Raw genomic sequence first — 21926 nt, 5'->3', positions numbered from 1 at the left:
AATGTTCTCTCAGGATTTCAATACTGTTCATTACTGCTCAGAGTATGACGGATGAAATGGCAGAGTTTTTCCGAGATGTCTTGTAGTGTTTGAGAAAAATCATTGAGGAAAAAGGATGGAGGATCTGTAGTAAGAGGCAAGCGGATTTTTAAAAACAAAACACATTTTCAGAATGTCCAACCTCGATCCGACTTTTGGATCATTCCCTGCAAGATGCACATAAAGCGGGAGAGGAGGAGATCAAGACCTGCGGTGTACCAACTGAAGCGATGGAAAACACACATGCATTACTTCAAAATTGGGTTTGCTCAATAAAGGCACAAAAAACAAATCCAGTTTAATTTCTAGGAAGTGTGTAAGTGTGTGTATGTGTGTTTCCTCTTATATATCAGGCATACATTTTGTTCATTATGGAAAACAAAATAGGTTTTTTCCTTCCAAAAGTTAGGTAACAAAAATCGTAATTTTAAGCTCCTGACTTTTCTATCATTAATATATAAGGTATCAAAGTAAGGCAAGTTTCTGCCAGAAGGGGGTAGAGGCTGTTGGTGTATAAACATCCTGAGATTTATAATGAAAGAATATGGAACAAGGGAACAGCATGTGCTCCAAGTTGTCTAGGAGAAATAGCTACAAATTGTGGCTAAAACAAATCTATAAGAAAAAAAAAAACTTTGTGTTTAAAAAAAAAAAAATCAGATGTTTTGCCCAACTGGTATTATGATCAAATCACAATATCAGGAAGTCAAATTCTTCTACTACTGTAATTGAGTCTTGCGAACTACTTGCTGGACCCTTTGGCTCTTGACCAACACAAGTCCTGGGTTTTAACAATCTTAACCCAACAACGTGGTAAATTTCAACAATGTGTTTTCATTACTTAGCAGGGATTTTTAAATTTACAATTTCACAAATTTAATAATTATCTTGAGGAAAGCACAAAGTGTCAACACTTCAAAAAACACACACACACACACACATACACACACTCCTGTAGTGAGAGTAACAAGACTTACACTATTCACATTCTTTAAGATATTTTGTATTTGTGAAGTGTGCACTGTTAATATTGTGACAAGATTTTCATCTATTTCATGGACTAATTTTTTAATCCTTTCAAACTATCTACCTCGGCATATAAAATTTACCTTTGGAAATTTTAAGCCTGAAGTGGAAAGTGCAAATGATTTAAAAAGTCCTTAAGGTTTCTATATATAATTGTAACAGAAACAAACAAAGACTTTTAAACACTGAGGATTTATCAGGCACGACCTTTTGCAGACTGTTTGGAAGGTAGACATTAGAAACTCTTTCAGGTATATTGAGTATGACCATAAGAGTAAGAAATGTCCAATCACCAAAATAGTACAAACTGACCTATGTGAATTTGTTAGTTTTTAAAGGGACAAATGAAATTTTAAAACAGAGCTCAGAAAGAACGAAAACTAAGGCCATGGAAAACACAATTTGTTCTTTTAGAACTAGTTGAGAGATCCACTTGATAACAGCTGTAGTCTGGGAGCACTGTGGTGCCTTGAACACAGGCTTGTGCGCGCGATCTGCATAGATGAGAGCCTGGCTGGGGAACCAACCCATCTTAACGGCCGGCAGATACCTGTTTTTAGGAGTGGCAAAAGCCAAGGAGGAGGGAAGAGCCCCAAGAGGAAGAGGAAAGGAAGGTGTTAGAACAATCACACAGCCCTGATTCTGGTGCCTTGCCCCCTACATGCATAGATGAACACACAATGCTGTAAGCACGCCACCTGTCAGGCAATTATTGTTCCTGGAACTAGAGGGGTTTTTTTTGTTTTGTTTTGTTTTTTAGGCTAATACATTGAAAAAGAGTATTGCTTTGAGAGCATCAGTAAATGATATGAGTCCATCAGGGTCACATACCAAGGTCTTAGCTGGAGAAGACTGAAGGGCTCAACACAACCAATTAACACTGTGACAAACATACGGTGCCCCGTCCTCTTTATATCGTCACCAAACTATCAAGAATGCTCTTACATTCATTATAGGAACCTCAGATGTCTCCAGCATAAATACAGATGTTCTCCCTTCTTTATAATAAATAAACATCAAAGTATGAAACATGCTTGGTGGAAAATAACATGGAGAGGGTCACAATGGGGGGAGGGGGCCGGGGGACACTAACGACTTAGACAAGACACACTCCTCATTTTTAATACATGTGCAAATTCTACTCTCTAGAAGGGACAAAAATAATTGGCTCTCAGAGAAAATGCACTCAAAGTTAGCAACCTTCAAAGTTTTGATGAAAAAGAAAATCTGCTGATGGGCACAAGGAAATTCTAATTCTGTTCTTTCATTCCATGTCATTCAGAATGACCTTGGTCTAATAAACATAGTATGGCAACACCTAACAGGAAGGCCATAATTCTTGAACACACATCTATTGACCAAGAACATTCTGGAGTGAAGGCATGTGGTGACAACTTTTTAAAAGTCCAATTGATCCCCCCAAATCTCCATATCCTCTCAGAGAGTTAATTTTCCTAGACAATGAGGGGCTTAGAAGGTCTAGTTTTGCTATAAATATAAAACAAATTATAGCAGAAAAATATAGCCTCTCTAAGAAGTAGACTTTTTTTCTTTGTTCACTACCAAAACACTGAGTTGGTTAGACACATTAGAGTTACCATGTTAACTGTAGACCACACAGCACCTCAAATTCCAGCATTCCATCCATCTCATCAGATATAAATGTCGACTGCCTTCTTTGCCAAGGTTGGAAATTTAGAATGTGGCCAATGACGACGGCTTTACTGAAGTCGGGGAGGGAGAAGAGATGTTTGTGCACACCCTGGGAATAAAAGGACCATGTCCTTCATGGTCCTTGGAGATCTGAAGATGGTGCCCCTCAAGGTGGCACAGTCAACAAGAAATCAGAGCCAGGGGAATATGCAAGGAAGGCCACCTTCAATGTCATACGACAATACTAGGTATTATCAAAACCACTATTTGTTGGCAGAAAGTGGGATAGAGTGGAGTCCTTTACAACCTTATGCTTTACAGATGGCAATCAGAATGTATTACACAAATATTCCTCACAAAATGTTTTTTAAAAATCATCCAGAAAACCCTTCACCAAAATTCATTATCTAAAAATTTTTTTTTCTTCTGGGACTGGACTAGTGTGACTACTGAGATGATGTGAATCTTTCAGAGCTGAAATTGCTTCTTCTCACTTCATTTACAACTTGCATCCTGCTGTTTTTTTTTTCTTTAAACACACACACACACACACAGAAATGTTTCCAGACCATTCGTGTGCCCGATCGGCTGCATTGCACTTCTGTTCTTTAGTCAGGAAAGGCAAGATCATCTCTGCGGCCGACTGCCCTTCTCATCTCTGCTTCTGCATAACCATAGTGTCCCACCAATGATCACACAGGTCTTGAGAATTTAAGTGGACAAATGTCCTGGCCATCTCATGGTGCTCAAGTTCGAAGTCCTGAACAGACCGATGTCCAGACTGGATCTGAGGCTTCCAATGTGCAAAAAAAGGTTCCAAGGCATTGAAACAACTTGGGCCTCCATTAAGGTGTTTTGGTTATTTGTTTGAGCCGCTGAAACCCCTGTCTTGTATAGTGCACCAAATCCACCAAACTGCTGTTGAGGGCCAAGGGGCCCACATTTGTGCTGAGCTGAGTAAAAAAGTCTACAAAGAAAACCAAACCAAAACCATGTCAATAGACTTGTACATACAGGGACAAAAATGGGAACAAAAATCCAGATTTCAGAAATGGTCCCCATAAAATCCTCTATTTCAACTATCACAGCCAAAAATAAAGAAAATCCCAAATCCCATACTCTACTGAAACTGCCTGTCAGTTTTTCACATCTCCTGTGTAAACTGGAAAGGTGAGAATCAGGCTTGGAGTTGAATCCATAATGGCAGCACAATGACTAGCACTTAGAAATGCTTCACACATCCTTTTGGACCAATCAGTGTGTGAATAAAAAGTAAAGGCATGTAAAAAACAATGTTAGCTTGCTGAGAGACCAAGCTCTGTGAGATTGTGGGAGATTAGGTACCTGCAGCCAGTAGCCTGCAGCCTTCCTGGCAACAAGGAAAAACTACACAGTGGTCTACTAGGCTGGCTTCCACATGCAACAGCCTTAGTGGCCATGGGCACTGCCACCAAGCAGTTTCTTAAACTATATGCTCTACTTCTTCTAGAGCTTGGAGATTCCATGGGACTTTTCCTCAAAACAATTCTCAAGAATGTTCACTGTACTGAGTTTCTCGCACTGCAGTCAACCATCTCCCTTCACATATATTCATAAAATAAGCCAAACAAACTTAGTATTGGTGTTAGGCTATTTCACACCTCAAGTGTGTTGAGCCCATGCACAGGGCCTTTCCTTGTGTTGGCCTTGCCTGTGGCCAGCCGTTCGGCTCAGGCTGAAGTAAGGGCACTTGGGCTTGGGAGGGGCCAGAGGCTCAAGGTACTTCTCATTTGCTCTTGTTGAGATCAAGGTGCACAATTCCAGCCCCACGCCAAAGAGCTCAAGGAAAAATCACAATTACATTATGAGACAGAAACTCAAGAGCAGACAGCTATGCATCTCTTTTCCTTTAAGAAATAGAACATAAAATACAAACCAATGGTATTATTCCCTCCCAGTCTTCATATCCCAGTGACCACCACCATATACCCCATTTACCTTTATTCCTTCTTGCGAGGGCATCGGCCTGTTCCCAAAGGTCAAAGGCCGTAAGAACATGGGAAGTGATACTGACATAAGAAGATGTCATGTTCTGGATGGTGACAGGAGTACTGATGGTGGCAGGCATCCCGCTGCTCCCCACACTGCCAGCACTTGACTGGGACCCAAGACAGGTGGCAGGAGAAGGCATTGGGGAGAGAGGGGATGGTGTGCCTGTGCTTCTGGAAGGTGGAAGAGAACTGGTTAATTGCCTAGACACACAGACCACATATTCTGGGTCTCTAGAACCACAGTCCAAGTTAGAAAAATCCCAGTATAATCCCCCAAATGGCAGACAATGCTGAAGTCATTCCTACAAGCTCACGAGATATCCTAACAGGTTAATTCATACCCAGACATACTTTGCGATGTCATCTGCTGCCAACTACCTCTGCTGGACACCTCCCCCTACCCACACCCCATTCCAACTTACTCCAGTAAAAGTTTACTCCATACTGAAGTTCAAGCCTTCATCCACTCACTGTTGATTGGCTGGATACTGACTCAGACCCTGGCACTCTTGTGGGCACTGTGTATTTATTACAGCTTCTTTCCTATCACTACAAGAACTTAGTTCTTTTATTTATCTTCTAGTCCTCCTTCTGGGTCATAGCCATTGAAGGCAGAGACCATGTCATATTAATCCTGGCATCCCTGGTACTCAGCACCTTAGAAATTCAACATCATCTGTACTCTAAGCTCAGTATATCACAACATGCAAAAATAATGTGTGTCTCAATGTGGACTGATTAAGAAAGACAAGTAGTCGCCTAAGTGTTTAAAAAAAATGGATAGAAAAAAAAGTGGACTGGAGATGGAGGGGTGAGCTGGCAGCAGTCAACTGATGTGCTACCCGCTCCAGGCCACACGCCCAGGAGAATACACTGTCAAGACCTAGAGAGAAAGTGTCACAAGGGCAGTGAGTCCTGTCTGCACTGCTTCCTGCCACAGCCCTGGTACCTATAACAGTGCTGACGGCACAGAGAGGTGCCTGATGTGTGTATGTACTGGCTGGACGATGGTCAAAGGATCCATCTAAAAATGTGACTAATAGCCTCTCACTTGGCTTTGCATATGGTCTGAGAAGTAGGAGCAGGCAAAATGCTCAGAGGGAGAAGTTGCTTCTCCACTGGGGTTTTCCATTTTTGAGAGGCAATATGGGAGTCTCCTCTTTTGAATGTGCAAGAAATGGGACAGTCTTGTAAGTGATATTCTCAAAACAGCAAAATCTATCTGAACTGGTAACCTCAGAGGGAGTATGGCCAAATTAAAACACAAGGCAAGCACTATATGGAAGAAAATTCCAGCTTCATTTTTAAATATGCTTGGATGTGGATTATGTTTTACAACATCTTCCATAATAATGAGTGAGCAACTTTGGTTCACAAAGTGTAGAAAACATTTTTGCTGGAGACAATTGTATTCATTGAAGTGTGGCTGGTATGGATTCTGGAGGTAGGGGGTGGGAAGTTACAGAAAGTGCTTGTTTACAGAAATGCCAAGAAGACATGTCATACTGAGAGACAAAGACTGGCTCTGGTGCTGTCGGCTAGGCATCTAGCTGTTTTGGGGCCCTTAAGCATTAACTAAAGATCTCCAAAGCTCTCAAACATAGATTCTTATTCTTTGCTTAATATAATCCAATGAGCAAAATCTTCGATTTATAGCCATTTCTCAAAAAGAAAAACATATACTAAGGATTGAAGTTCAAACAACAAATAAGTACATACATAAATATAGCATGTAATTTTTGAAAGTTGAAGTCATATACACAAGGGATCTTCAGCAAGCTCATGGAAAACGCATATTACATGACATATTACAGATCCAATGCATGGACTTCTAAATGTCTTTCGCAGCAACGAACCTTTAATATTTTTTATTTTTCTGAAAGGTAAAACTAGAGATACTAATCTTCCATCCATTGGAAGATTCACTTCATTTCCTGATGCCTGCAAGAACCAGGGCTAGGCCAGTCTGACATCAGGAGCCAGTATCTCCATCTGGAGCCCAAGTCATGGGGCCTTTGGTAGCTATCTCCCAGGCATATTCAGAGGAAACTGGCTAAAAAGCATGGTGTATCCAGACTTGAACCCGACACTCTTATATGTGATGTGGGCATCTGAAGCAATAGCTGTGCCACAATGCCTAACCTACATTTGTCTTCTAATCCAATTTTCTATGAACTTTTTGAGAGCCCTCATATATCCTTCATTTATAGAAGTGACTGCAAAAGCAAGAAATCAAAAACACACTCAATTTGGGAAATTCTCTAGATTTATTTACCTTGTGATGCATGGAGAAGGTGCCTGGGCAACTTTGGAAGAACTGACGCCAAAGTGTTCATTAAGAGTACGAGAATACTTTATTGCTATATCTTTCTTACATCGAAACATGGCCATATTCAAAACAGACTGGCACCGTAGGCTATGAGCAAAAACAGAAGTTAAAACAAAGTCCTTATTAGCCATCGTCCTCTAACCCTTCACAGCCTACTGAATACACTGAATTTTCCTCATTTACACAAGGAAGTATATTGCAAGAATCTTGCTGCACTATTCAGACACATAAATGCTAGAGGAAAAACCCAAGTATATAAAGGTTTCATTTAAACCACAAGACCCAGGTACTTTTTTTTTTTAAATATGGACCTAGGTACTTACTAATCAAATCATCGGTGAAATGGCAGGAGAGATGACCTCATAATCATTAACTCTCAGCGCCATTAACCCCTGACCAAGGGGGTGACCTGCCTTTCATAATTTCCACATCACAGAAACACATTTCATCAGAAGACACAAAAATACAAAGACAAATGGAACACTATTTAGGTAAAGGAAAATTACGCACCATAAAACAGCAAATATTTTCTCTTGGGATGTGGCACTTGAAAAGGATTTTAATGACATTATGAACCTACAGGAAAACATAAAAGTAACATTTGCTTACACACACATAGTTAGAAAATCCCAGGCACCAATGCACCTTACTATGTTTGTCTTAGTTCCACAGTGAAACTGCACATGTGAAGATGTGAGATTAATACAGACAACAGCCCGGGCTGCTCAGCAAGGAGGCGAGGGCGGTCCCCTCTGTGGCCTGTGTTCACCTCCTGAGTTATACAGAGCACGGGCCCTCCCGAGTTCCCTGGGGAAATGTAGGCAAATAACAAGGTGGCTGAAACTGAGCTGTGAGGGCATCTGAGGAGAAAGCCACCTTGGGAATCCCGGCTTTGCTCAGACACTTGGCAGAAGGACATAACTGGACCTAGTTATTTTGAGTTGGCACCTCTTCGGCAACATAATTTTAGGGAACAACAACTATGAGTTACTGAACTGTCCTCGTAGGAAAACAGAATATTGCCAGAAAGGTGAGGAGGCAGGCACCTGAGCCAGGGGAGAGAAACGGATTCGATACTTACTTAACAAGATCGACTGCCTCCAAGTATATGGAGTAGGCAGACTTGGACGCTGGGCTCTCGGACTCCATGGCAATTCCACCTTCAATAAAGGACAAGACGGCTTCCAAGTACTTAAAAGCCTTGCCAACCTTGTCAGTCTGCAGGAGAAGAACACGCCAGTCTCAGGCTCTTTCACATTTTTTTCTCCCATATTGCTCACTGTCACCTCCCTAAATGTACTTATTTCAATTATATTGAGAGAGAAGTGTGAGAATTAACCAATGGAAAATGAGAAATACCCAAAGCTGGCAGCTCTGTCCTAATCAAACATTTCTTTCAGCAAGAACTCAGTTGCAAAAAAGAAAAACTTGTGTACTAAGACTACTCTCTCAGAATTTTATGAAGATAAGGCAGTGATTATAAATAGTCTCTCCTAGTTCCATGTATTCACTCAGAATGTAACTTTCTTGAGAAAGAGGTTGTTCTACACATCTAGAGCAGTTACTCTGTGTGAGCATCTTAGATACAAGATCCAACAACATTCTTCTGAATGCATTTTAGAGCCCACAGCTTCATCTCCTGTGGTGCCCAGGTTTAGTTAAGGCTATCTCCCTGGGTCAACAGGGATAGAATTCCAGTGCAATCAGACACTAGCTTGTCACCCTAAACCTGAATACACATTTCACCACTGACTGCTCCCTCTCTGAAGGCACACAGCCAGTGCAGAGACAGACGGTAATGTGCAACTCAGTTTTGACATGTGATACTTGTACCACACCAAATAGAGCAACTGATTGACACAGAAACACACAAGCTTGCTTTTCCTGCTGATACCTTCATTTGATGTGTTCAAAAAGAAGGAAAACGGTTAAGAAGTTAAGTCGAATATAAGCAAATAGTGACAGGTCAGTAAGACACGCTGAGGTTGCCATCTGTCTGGAATACAGAGGCAAAAAAAAATCTCTTCCCTCAGGCAAGTGGACAACAATCACCGCCGTTCACTGTGCTCCTAGGTTTCAAGGAAGGGGATAAACTGGGCTGATGTACAAACACATATCCATGCACATGTATTAAAAAAACTTTCCAAAAGTTCACAGAAATGTTTTATTACAAACGGCCCATGAATATAAAGTACTTCACAATGAAATAAATGGATCTTTTAATACAATTAATCTTATTACTCTAAATTTTTAAGCTTTTAATAACCATTACAAAAAGTGTTTGCTTTACTTCAGAGGCCAAGAGACAGAGACAGACCTCCCATTGGCTGGTTCACTCCTCAAATGAGCGAACTTGGAAGTGAATCCAGAGTGCACATTAGGAGGCAGACGGAAATGGAGCCAGATTCAAACCCAGGCATTCTGATACAGGATACGGCTGGACCAAGTAGTATCCTACCTACAGTGCCAAACTCTTGCCCTTAAGTAACTTAATTTTTTCCCCTAGAGAACTGAGGCTCAAAAAACTAGTGACAGAAAGAATAAAAATGAAATTAACATGCCTCAGTAAGTGGTACAGTGCACAACTGGACTGCTTCACTAATGAGAATCTAATTGTAGAAATCTGCTTACCTATAACCATCTTATTTATCAAAATTTTTCAAAATGAACACTGGCTGTCAGGCAGAAAACAAAAGAAACTACAATGTGACAGAGCAATACATCAATATACACTTCCTAACAAGAGCTACAATATGGATTTTGTGAAGCCACCAGTGATAATAATCCTGTAGTTCACTGGACATCTAATGAAATAGTGTTAAAAACAGTAGAGTTTTAATGTCTCTAACTCCACAATAAACATAACCTAGAAAGGCATTCTTCTATTCTTGGTAGTGTACATCTGAAACCCAAAGTGGACAGCCTCTGGAAACATTAAACAATGAAGGGGAATATTATGAAAATAAAACAAAGTTCCCTGGAATCTAATCTTTTTTTTTTTTTTGAATAATGAGGGTCTCTAGTGCTTAAAGTCCAATGTCAAAATCTTTGACAACTGATGGCGCTACATATGTACTCTTTCCCAAAGAGCAAAGACTCAGAGGTACAGCAACAATCCTGCACACTCACCACAGAGGTAGGTGGTAGTTAGTGTGCCCTCGCTTGTGGTCCAGGGTGGCTTTAGGGGGCAGCCTAGAGCAGCTGATCTTTGAATTCCTTTTAGTGTCCAGCCTGGTAAGCTCCAATAAGCCTGTTGTGCAATGAATGGGAACCTGAAGAATCTCAGTTGTCCCCTCCCTAGCCTGTGTGAAAACAGATGCAATCACTGCAGAGTGGCCAGGATCTCCACACAGCACCTCTGGAAGGATAAAGGCAACTGCGACCTTTCTCCTGTGGGACCAAAGTTCAACACAGCTTTCCAGGGAGTATGGTGCATCTGCAGGGGTATGATGTGGGGAATGCACTCAGTAAATAACAGTCCCAGCATCTTGAATGCCTGACTATGACAAAGGGTGAACATTATCTCACACTACAGGAGAGATGGAAATGCATTATTTATGTCTACAATCAGCAAGAAAAATCCCATCATCTTCCAGAAAGTCCAAAAGCTGGCAGGTACAGACGCTATGTTCTAAAAGCGTATTTACCAACAAGTACAAGAATCAGCTTCAAAGAACAAAAGCCTTCACAGGTAAGTCTCTCAAAGTCTTTGATAATTTTGGAATGTAAACATGTTTCCTTCATTTGTGAAATGTTTCAGGTCAAAGACAAATTGACTCAATGAGAAGGACTCACTGCCACATCCAAAAAATGCAATGACATAAAAGGTACTCATATATAAAATCACCACCATGTGGATTACCTTTCACATGTGTAGATACAAAAGTTATGTCCAGGCTCTTGACAGATTTACCCATGGCCAGAAAATCAATGGAACCTAAGAAAGTAACCCCACTGGGCCTGGCATGATAGCCTAGCAGCTAAATCCTCACCTTGCATGTGCCCACATGTTGGGATCCCATATGGATGCCAGTTCTAATCCTGGCTGCTCCACTTCCCATCCAGCTCTCTGGCTTGTGGCCTGGGAAAGCAGTCGAGGATGGACCCAAAGTCTTGGGACCCTGCACCTGAGTGGGAGACCCAGAAGAAGCTCCTGGCTTCAGATCAGCTCATCTACGGCTGTTGTAGGCATTAGGGGAGTGAACCAGCAGATGGAAGATCTTTCTCTCTGTATTTCTGCCTTTCCAGTGAAAATAAATCTTAAAAAAAAAAAAAAAAAAAAAGTAACTCCAAAAAGACCTCATGCTTGCTGTACAATCATTAAGATCCTGACTGTCCAGTTAATTAAACTGTAGCCCCCAAATTTCAATCAGAAAGCATTCTACCAGCCGGAGAAGGAGCCAAGACTGACCATTGTCTCTGCTTTGTCCTTCAACTTTTTGGCCTCCTTCAAGTGAAAATCAGCTGCTTGCCTGAAAAAGAAGGAAAAATGAAGGGTGGGACTGAAATTACTAGACTCAGGCAAGTTATGCAAAGAAGACTTAAGGGGTGGGAGGGTAGAGAGGGTCAATGAAAAAGGAAGCGAAAGAAGCTGTGCGGGGAGGGGCAGTGGCAGGAGAGAGACGAGGTCATGCAGAGCTAGGAGAAAATGAAGTGGCTGCAGCCATACCTGCTACGCTTCACTTGAAGTTTCCCTGGTTTAGAGTTACCATTTGGCAAAGAAGGCACGGGGAAAGGATTTGCAGCATCCCCAGAAGTTCCCTGTGAAAAACCATTCCTCAGATTACACTCTGACCTATGAGATCACCGTTCTGAAAATACCATCCCTGGGAGCCCAACACAGGAGTCCAATAAGAAGTGGACCAGGCATTGCAGAGTAGCTCAGCCAAACACTTCCCCAGCCAAACCAGCTGCAGCTCCATTCTCATTGTACTGGGACTCAGAAAGACAGGACGTCAAGAATGTCCCAGAGAGAAGGGAATGCCCACAGACATGGACCATTCTCTCAGGTGGTACCCTCATCTCTCAGCCCCAATTAACAGAGAGAGGAATTTCTTCTATTTGAGAAAGTGGTTTGTTTCCATTATAATTGATATGAAAAATGTTGAGAAAAACCAAGTACCAGGGTAACCATTTCTTACTGCACAACATACGAGAGATGAGCACAGCAATCTATCACAACTTATTACCTCTAAATCATTTTAAGAAATGATCTCAATTTTTTAAGCAATAGGAACTCTATCTCTAACTTTTCCCTCCAAAAAATTATAACTTTTGAACACAAACAAGTCATTCCTGCCTCATTCAAAGGGATGAACAGTCCTGCTGCTGGTATCATCATTAGGAGCCCATCTTATTTGAGCACTTAAACAGTTAACAACAACCAACACACAGCCAGACCTAAGCAGACAGGCTAAGGGATGCCTGTGCAGGGCAGTCACTGCTTACTCTGTGCTCAGCAGAGCTTCCACAACCCTTCCCCGGGACTTTTCTGTGCTTGAGGACGGAAGAGTCTCTATGGTTGCTCTTGCTACTACTGGCACTTTTGGGAGGGTCCAGGCCACAGACGTCTGTTTCCTGACGGGACCTCTTGTGTGCAGGCTTCGTTGGCTTCTGGGAGGAGGAGGAGGAGGTGGAGGAGGACACAGGTGGAGGGGGAGGCATCTCCTTTCTTGAAGATTCTGAAGAGGGTGAGGGCCGGGGTAACCTGGAGTAAAACGTTACATAAAGCTAAGTTGAGGCAGAAGACAAATCCCACAGCTGGGGGGTGGGGTCGGTCTAGTTATAAAAGGACAATACGACTGCTGGCACAAAAAGCTGTGAGGCCACACAGCACAAAACTGTGCTGCTACAAGCCCCAATTCCAGGGACGTCTAATATCTTACACAAATGTAGCCCTACTTGTCAGCAACCAACAACGCTGCCTGATCCCTCACTGAGCTTACAGGGCCCACCACTTGCCATTAGCGTCCTCAACTCCTGCCTCAGCCGCCCCCAACCACATTGCCCTCTAACCAGCATGCAGGCTGAGCCGACAGCTCCATACCTGACGGTTCATCTCTCTCTCTCTCTTTCCCTCATTGCTGTTGGCTCCCACATGGTAACATTATGCTTTTGTTTTTGCCAAATCATCTTGTGAAATAATTTTCCAAACAAACATGGCCAGTAAGTGACAGCCACCCCTCGGCCCGGCAGCACCAAGTACTTGTCAAGCCTCATTGGTCTCTGAAGCAGCAAGTGCTGATCCAGGCTCCTGGGGGCTGATGCACTCAGGAAGGCCCCGTGACCTTGGACAAGACATTTTCTCTCTGTACCTCTATTTCTTCCAAGTCTTCAAAGCAGGCCAAACACTGCCTTTAATTTCTTTTAGGAGAAAACAATCCCAGACGCTAGCAAATGTTTCATAATGAAAATGCTTCTAAGAAATCTAAATGCTATGCTGAATGAATGAATTTCCATGAGGTCCTCATGAATGAAAACAACATGAAACACACTTAACCCCTCACAAGACGGGCCAGCACTAATTTCCCAAGCTACAGACTTCGCTGCAGGAGAACATTCCCGTGTTGAGACCTGAGATGACCAGGGCCTTTTGGGATGACTTTGGATTGTGTTACTCACTTTGTTTTAGAAGATTCTTTCTGGGAGGATGAGGATGAAGAGGACTGGGATTTGACTTCTTTCTCCAGTCTGATTCTCTTGTTATCATAGTCTTTTTCTGCTTCACCCTATTATTGTCAAATTGCAAGAAAAGAGTGTTAAAAACGTAACAGAAAATAACTGAAAAGGTAAAGAGAGTGATTCAATTTCTGGAGGTGTCCGTGCACACGCAGCAGCCTTATTCCTAGTGCCACACCACCCCCCCGGGTGCGCTGAGCGGGGGGACAGATGGTCTGCATGGGAAGACTTGCCTGTGCAAAGCACAGGAGCCATCTAAAGTTACAGCCAACAAGAGGAAGTAGGCTCTGACAGCACTGACGGCCTTCTGCATGTAAAGCAACCAATAACACTGAGATTCTTCTCAAGAAACTGGATGGTGACAGCATGAGGTCACCCTCTGCCCTGCTTCTTTCAAACAGAGCCATGCAATTCCACCTACTAATTTATTGTTTGAATCACATTCGGTCACAACTTAGGGCGTATTTTTATTAGAAGAATATTCCCGGCAAAGAGAAAGGCCCCCAAATCCTTTGAGCATCTTAGAGAAAGGCCTGCAAAACCACACAAGATGAAAGTGGATGCTCTGGGGTTTCCCCTTTCCTCCCAATTACTGTCTTCATGTGTCTCTCCACACATACAGAATCATTTAACTTTACTTTTCAAACTACTGCATAACAAATGAAAAGACTGTAAATGTGATTTTAGTAGGAAATCTGCAATAACAGGACTTAGCACCTCAAAAGCACCTAGTTATTTCAATTCCAGTCCTAAATAAATGCATTTAATAATTAAAAGAACAAAGAATTCTTCCAGGCAAAAGTCTTTTTCATGTTTACCACATTGCAACACTATAAGAAACAGACTCCACAGTGACCTGTTTCTAAGGTCTTAGTCCTGGAAGAAGGAGCCCCCATTCTCTCAGGCAGAGAGCAGAAGGGTGGGGGGCAGGCCTTCAATTAGCTTTCACACACATTTAGAAGAGGAATGCAGTCTGAGAGTTCACCACGTCAGAAATCCGGGACACTGCCAAGAAATGCAGGACAATCCCTAACAAATCTGAAAGCCTCACGTAATCTGTAAAGGCAAAGCTCAGTCTTCAAAAATTACAGATGGTGGAAAGTCCCAGATTCCACTGTGTCCTCCTCTCCCCCTGCATTTCTGCAAGGAAACAAACTGAATGATGGTGTAAAGTTTGGGCCTGGGCTCCAGTGCAGCAACTGCCTCCCAAACCAGTGTGCCTGGATAGCAGCCTGCCTGCATTCCAGCCTCTGCTGCTTGAACACACAGCTCAAGTGCTTGGGCCTCTGCTCCCCAGGTGGCAGGGCTGGGTAGAGCACCTTCCCTCTAGCTTAGTCCTGCTACCACCCTGGCTGCTGCAGGCTTTTGAAGATTGACACAGCTGATTATCCCTCCTCCTCTCACTCTTTTATAAAAATAACTAAAACATAGCACTCAGCTACTGGCTCACCCTCACCGTAGTTGGGATTGGGTCAGAATTAGTAGCCAGAAACTTAGTCTCCCAAGTGGATGACAGGAACCTAATTACTTGAGCCACTACCTGCTGCTTTCTAGGGTCTGGAAAGCACGAAACTGAATTCATTTTTTTAAAAAAACATTTTTATTGCAAAGTCAGATATACACAGAGAGGAGGAGAGACAGAGAGGAAGATCTTCAATCTGCTGATTTACTTCCCAAGCGGCCGCAATGGCTGGAGCTGAGCCAATCTGAAGCCAGCAGCCTCTTCCAGGTCTCCCAAACGGGTGCAGAGTCCCAATGCTTTGGGCCGTCCTGGACTGCTTTCCCAGGCCACAAGCAGGGAGATGGATGGGAAGCTGGGCTGTCGGGATTCCAGTGCCCATATGGGATCCTGGCGTGTTCAAGGCAAGAACTTTAGCTGCTAGGCTACCGCATTAGGCCCAGGAAGCTGAATTCTTAATCACTTAGGCTAAATGGCCAAACTTAATATTCTGACTAAATGATGAAGTGAAACAGATATAAGAAGAGACAGACTGAGACAAATATAGATCTTCCACCATTCTCCAATGCCCACTCTAGTTGTCTCTGGACCATGTAGATGGTAGAAACCAGGAACTCAATCTTGGCCCCCACATGAATGGCAAGGACCCAAGTACTTGAACTGCCTCTTAGGAGGTATATCAGCAGGAAGCTGGAATCTGTCAATTGAAACCAAACACTCTGATTGAAAAGATATTTTAGATATTAAATAAAATTGCTTCTAAAAATAATTATCACTAAGTTATGCTTTCCCTATAACATTCACAATTACCTTAGCGGCTCACATTGTATTTCTATTAAAGAACTCTGTCCTCCACACTTTAGAATGATCTACCAATTGAACTCTGAAATTCCACTTACCCAATGCAAAAATGGAATACGTAAGTGGATCAGAAAAAAAATTCCAACTATTCACAAATGTAGTCAGTCACTCATTACAGGAAACAAGGCAAAATGTATCTTGAAGAATCTAATAAGGAGGTAACATGTACTAAACCCACAACTAAAATTTAACAGGAAATTACAAAAAGCAGTTTCTATGAGAGCCTAATCCAGAAGCGAAAGGTGTGGGGACATGCTGGGAGTTGCCTGCAGCAGGCGCTCTGCCCTGCACACAACCCTCTGCTGCCCAACTCGCTGGTCTGATACTGGAGAAGTCAATGGTGAGGGACAGAAAACACATCAATTGAAAATGATGGGGTTCAACAAGAATCCTGGTTCTGCCATGTTAAACCCCTTGCAAATTAAGTACCTAACTGTGCCTAGGATAGCTCGTCACTCAAGGGCTCAGTGACTTCTCTGAAGTTTTTGGTAAAAGGCTGAATAGCTAGCCTGGCAAACAATGCTAGAGGATGGAACATTCATCTTTCAGGAAAATCACAATTTGCCATATAAATATGAACTTGTACACAAGGTAGTTAGCAAAATAAGATTTCCAAAGGAAGATGTTTGCAGGTAGTTCATGAGATCAAGTGGGTCCCAAGGCAACACTAAGGACAGATCATCTATGTGTTCACTTTGTCAGGAAAGCAGCAGAGTTCACAGGCAGAATGAGAGTTCATTTCTGTTTCTGCGGCTCATGTTGCTTAGCATATGCTCATTATGACCATAAATCCAAGCGGCAGACCTTGTAGACTGCACATGCAAACAGGATTCCCAGTGAGTCAGTCCTCACAAACTGGTTATGACTGGCTTGTGCCAATCAGCGAGGGAACAGTCAACAAAGAGAAACCACCAGACACTAACTTCTACCCCAGCTTTTAACAACGGGATTGGCACTTGGCAGAAGGAACGTGCTTTATGCTGACACTTAACCACTTAGGGCAGATGATATTCTATAAGCTAGTAAAAAGGAAACGATGAAACTCAATACAGCAAACATGCCCTTCTGCTGACGATGCATCACTGTGGGATCAAGCCTTGAGGGCTGGAAGGCAGGATGTTTTTTGCACACTGTGCATCTGGAACCCCGTCATCATCTGGAACAATCACCAAGGCTTCCCCGGGGTGGGCCCTCTGGCTCTGTCCATTGGCACAGAAATTAATCTTAGCAGTTGAGGGCCCAAGATGGCCTTAGGACACAGCTATGAAAGCGAAAGTCACATAGTATTGAGAGACGGGAAAGGCAGATTTGAACTCCAGGAACCCGGCCCCTGAAAACACAGAGGAACAGTGATTGGAAAGCCATGGGAAAACCCTGTGAGAGCCATACACCTTTTCCTTGTGAGGTTTTGTGGTTAGCCCCAGATCACTCCCATCTCCAGGAATCGAGCCTGAAGCCTGGGCGTTAGCAATCCTTTTTCCATAAGGATAAACTTCAGTGGTACCTGCATCAACCACAAATGAGGCTGCTGGCTGAGGATCTGGGTGTAACCAACTTGTTTGCACTTCTTAACCTGTTGGGTCAAGCAGCTACAGACCATCTGCCAAATGCTGCTTCACCTACACAGCCCAGATGGCAAGAACAAAGACCATAAAAGGAAGAGAGGAGCCTATACAAGGCCTAGTTGCTCTTGCAGGCGCAGACTGGGACCGGCCCCAGCTCACCCCGGAGCTGCTTGTGGACCGTAGGGGAAAATGAAGGTGGTTTCTTCCACAACTGAAATTTATTTTGGGACAGTTTCTAACTGACGGAAAGGTATCCTCTCCCAGGATTTCCATGATGCAGGCAGGAGGGTGGTTGAGGGCGGAGGGGGTTAGTAGAGATACAGAAGCAACTGAAAGGGAAATAAAAATGCAAGAGGATTGTATAGCAGCAGGATAGCACTGTTGGAGGTGGGGGGGAGGTGTGGGGACTGACCAGGAAGGACACTGTAACTGCCAGTCAAAACACTGATCTTGAACTCCAATCTTCTGTCTTGCTTGGGTACCCAGCAGGTGCTTGCATGAGAAGAGTATGTGCAAATATTCAGAAGCCAGGTGATATCAGTGCCTTTCTGGATCTCATCTCTAAAAGGCAGTGCTCTGGGCCTGGTGTGATAGCCTAGAGGCTAAAATCCTCACATTGCATGTGCTGGGATCTCACATTGGCACCGATTCTAATCCTGGCTGCTCTACTTTCCATTCAGCTCCTTGCTTGTGGCCTGAGAAAGCAGTTAAGTACAGTCCAAAGCCTTGGGACGCTGCACCCATTTGGGAGTCACAGAAGAAGCTCCTGGCTCCTGGCTTTGCATTGGTTCAGCTCCAGCCATTGCAACCACTTGGAAAATGAACGATCAGATGTAAGATCTTTCTCTTTGTATCCCTTCTCTCTTTAAATCTTTCTAATTAAAAAAAAAAAAAAAAACTTACAAATATATAAAAGGCAGTGGCTGAACCTCCAATGCCTGAGACTCTTTTAACATAGTCTGAGGCTCCTTTTTTTAATTGTTTTTATTAATACAGTTTAGTTGGCGCTGGGGCCTCCCTTCCCCCTCCCCCAAGTTTCCTCCGCTCCCCTCTGTTCTCCCCTTCAGTTTTACAATGGGTGTCTTCATTATTTTTTCTTTTTTTTTAATTTAGCATTTTTTTTATTGTTTCCTTCATATACCTGAGGTAAAAGGGGATTTTAAGGGAGAAACCCCACCCAGTCTCCCACCCCAGGTCCTGGATGTGGGGCTTGCTCTGAGGGTCTTGCTCAAGTGGTCTTAATAGTTCAACAGTTAGGAATCGCTGCCAGTCTCACCACTCCAAGCACGATGAGGTCGTTGAAGAATCCACTGATTGACATAGTTCATCTTAGGGTCTCCACTTGCCCAGTTTTTCACTGCCAACATATAGCTGAGGTGGTTGATTGACTAGTTCTGCTCTCTGTCTTATCATGGTTAGGGTTCTGAGGCTGGCAGTTCGATTCCAGAGAGACTCTGTCTGAGGTGTTCTCAGACCAGATTTTTATATGTACTAGCAAGCACAGGGCCGGCACAGTCCATCACCCCAATCAGCTGGTGGTTGCAATTGCTGGGTTGGTTCTGTTTCCATCCCTGTCTTCCACTGGAACCAATGGGTGCTGCAGGCCAGCCTGGTTCTGCCCAGCATATACTCGGCCCTCACACAAACCAGTGGGAGCTGCAGGCTAGTCGGAGGGACCCACAATAACCCCCCACAGGCCTGCCCCCTACCCTGGTTTGCCAGTACGTGTGGCAGACTAGTCCAGTCTGTCCAACATCCCATTTAGCTCTCATACATGTCAATGGGTATTAAAGCTTAGTTCTATCTAACCAGCTCAACTATCCAGCCTTCACGGATGTTGCTGGGTGTCTATCTAGCCACCCCTGCCCCTGTCCTAGTTTCTGTGCCCTTCTGTGGGGATGGTAACCCAAGAGGGAGGAGCCCACTATTTCCCTCCCAGACCACTCCCACTCCCGGATTATGCATTCTCCAGGTGGTTCTGTGGTTTAACTTCACAGAATTAGCCCCCAGTGCCAGCTTCTGCCAGCTGATGCTGTGGCTAAGCCCAAACAACCCTCACCCACTCTAATCATAGATTGCACCAGTAGGATCAATCAGCCCAGCCTGGCTTTTTCCTGATCTAGGCCACATGAAGTCCACAGGTGTTGTAGCCCTGCCTAGTCTGGTCTGCCCCATCCCAGATCACGCTCTCCATGGGAGGAGCTGTCCAGCAAGGGAACCACCCCTTATTCCCCTGCCGTCTCCGCAACTGTTTTTCATAAAGAGAAAGCAATGAGTTCGGTCACACCTGCAGCACAGGAAAACTAAGGAAGCAGCCTTCTGAGAAAGTCAAGTACATCCCTGCGCTGTGCCAGGTAAGAAGCTTAATGAGAACCAGACATGCGGGATGCCCAGTCCAAGCTCACATTGGGACAGGCACTCCTAAGACAGGATGTGTTCACACAAAGGGACAGTGAGTCTGTGTTAATCCTCCTGGGTGAGGGGATGCTCAGGAATCAACATTGACACAGCGAGTACACAGCTATGACGCCCTTCCTCCAGAACCAACAGGCCTAGTAAATCATAAGGAACTCGTGAGAGGATAATAACTGGGGGCTTTTGCTCTGCTGAGACCATCCCAGAAGAATAAAAAGTTTGTGGGGTCATGGATGTAAGGGAAAGATGGAAGCCAGCACACCCCGGCAGGAAAGAATATTTTTCGAGGCTGTCCCACGGACTTTCCTTCTCACTCCTCACACAAATAGAAGCAAGGGCACTGAAATTCTTCAAAAACATTCAAGTGTCGGGCCCGGCGGCGTGGCCTAGCGGCTAAAGTCCTCACCTTGAACGCCCCGGGATCCCATATGGGCGCCGGTTCTAATCCCGGCAGCTCCACTTCCCATCCAGCTCCCTGCTTGTGGCCTGGGAAAGCAGTTGAGTACGGCCCAAAGCTTTGGGATCCTGCACCCGTGTGGGAGACCTGGAAGAGGTTCCAGGTTCCTGGCTTCGGATCGGCGCGCACCGGCCCGTTGCGGCTCACTTGGGGAGTGAATCATCGGATGGAAGATCTTCCTCTCTGTCTCTCCTCCTCTGTGTATATCTGGCTGTAATAAAATGAATAAATCTTAAAAAAAAAAAAATCAAGTGTCTCAGTCAGTAACCTGGAAAACTAAAAGATTGGAATGCACCTTCTTGTTCAGTTATTCATCCAAATGGATTTCATTTATTTGAAATGTAATGTATAAGAAGGATGATTAAATGAAGTATTAAGTTCAATGGTGCCTAGAAGGCTACAGCGCTCCTGTATGCCGTTTGGGGCATATCAGGGGTGTTTTTACAATGCTCTCAAGTGGTACCAGTCTGAGTACTACACTGTGATCCTCAACTTCAATGTTTCAAATTTGGAAATAGTAACAGTAAGGATTATTTAAAGAAAATATACATAAAGTGGGAGTTTTAAATTCCAATCAGATTAATGCAATCCGGTGACTGGAACACTATATGAGCTCAAGACTACTCATCCCAGCAGTTTTTAGTGTACACTTTTTAAGTAAAAAATGACTCCAAGGACTTGTAAATCATCTGTAAATACTTGCTAAGTTTTGTACCACAAGAGGGACGAGGCTAAAAGGCCTAAATGAAAATACTATTAATATAAAGGAACAAGCACATCCTTCAAGGTCTCCAACTGAGAGAACTCTGTCCATACTCAAAATGAGGGGAAAGAATCTTCACTATTAACATTTTGGGGAAAGCACTGAAGGTTTGAGAAGATCACAGTCCTGCCTGTGCCATGCCAGGCTGCCCACTAGATCCATCACACCTGTCAGGGGGCTGGAGCGCGAAGCCCTGAATAAGCAACAAGGCACACAACCTGTTCCCCACACAGGGAAGGGATTGCAATCAAGGTTCCTTGCTTCTTACTTGGAATCCAGCAGGGAGTGGGGGTGGGGCACGGCAGGAATACTTGAACCTCTGCTCTTGAAACTAGCATGTAATTGATGGGTCTTTGTATTTATTTGGAAGTTTCTAAGAAAAGGTTTTAACTAAAGGTGTGATTCAGAGGAGGAATTGCTAGCTGCCTATCAGACACCTAGATGCACGGTGTCTGAATACAGCACACAGGAGGAATTTCTGGATTATCCCCACCCCAGAACTAGCCTTGCACAATCCCACCCTGTGGTGAAGTTCTTCAGTGGTCCCCAGCCCTGCTAGGCTTTAGGATCACCTAAGGAATTTTGCAACTACCACTGTGCGGTGACTGGGTGTGGTACAAGTATATCCTGCCATTAGTGTTAAAGCTCCCC

The 21926-nt window shown here is 43.7% G+C and overlaps 1 protein-coding gene across 4 annotated transcripts in view; it reads right to left on the bottom strand.

Moving 5' to 3' along the window:
• Positions 1-982: 982 nt before the first annotated feature.
• The window catches only part of AFF1 (ALF transcription elongation factor 1), a 199330-nt gene continuing 178386 nt past the window's right edge, over positions 983-21926 (bottom strand). For 2 of the 4 annotated variants that reach the window (XM_058667084.1, XM_058667086.1), the window contains 9 exons: positions 13699-13805; positions 12526-12784; positions 11747-11838; positions 11489-11549; positions 8159-8295; positions 7588-7653; positions 7024-7164; positions 4696-4919; positions 983-3685 (listed from right to left, as the gene is read on the bottom strand). In XM_058667084.1, the coding sequence (XP_058523067.1) occupies positions 3564-3685; positions 4696-4919; positions 7024-7164; positions 7588-7653; positions 8159-8295; positions 11489-11549; positions 11747-11838; positions 12526-12784; positions 13699-13805 (1209 nt within the window). In that variant the 3' untranslated portion in view covers positions 983-3563. The remainder of the gene's footprint in view (positions 3686-4695; positions 4920-7023; positions 7165-7587; positions 7654-8158; positions 8296-11488; positions 11550-11746; positions 11839-12525; positions 12785-13698; positions 13806-21926) is intronic. The other 2 variants (XM_058667083.1, XM_058667085.1) reach the window with 1 other exon arrangement.

Source organism: Ochotona princeps, chromosome 7 (genome assembly GCF_030435755.1).
Source record: "Ochotona princeps isolate mOchPri1 chromosome 7, mOchPri1.hap1, whole genome shotgun sequence".
In the NCBI taxonomy this organism is placed as follows: domain Eukaryota; kingdom Metazoa; phylum Chordata; class Mammalia; order Lagomorpha; family Ochotonidae; genus Ochotona; species Ochotona princeps.
Note: the sequence above shows the minus strand (reverse complement) of the source record. Positions and strands in the feature narration are given on the sequence as shown.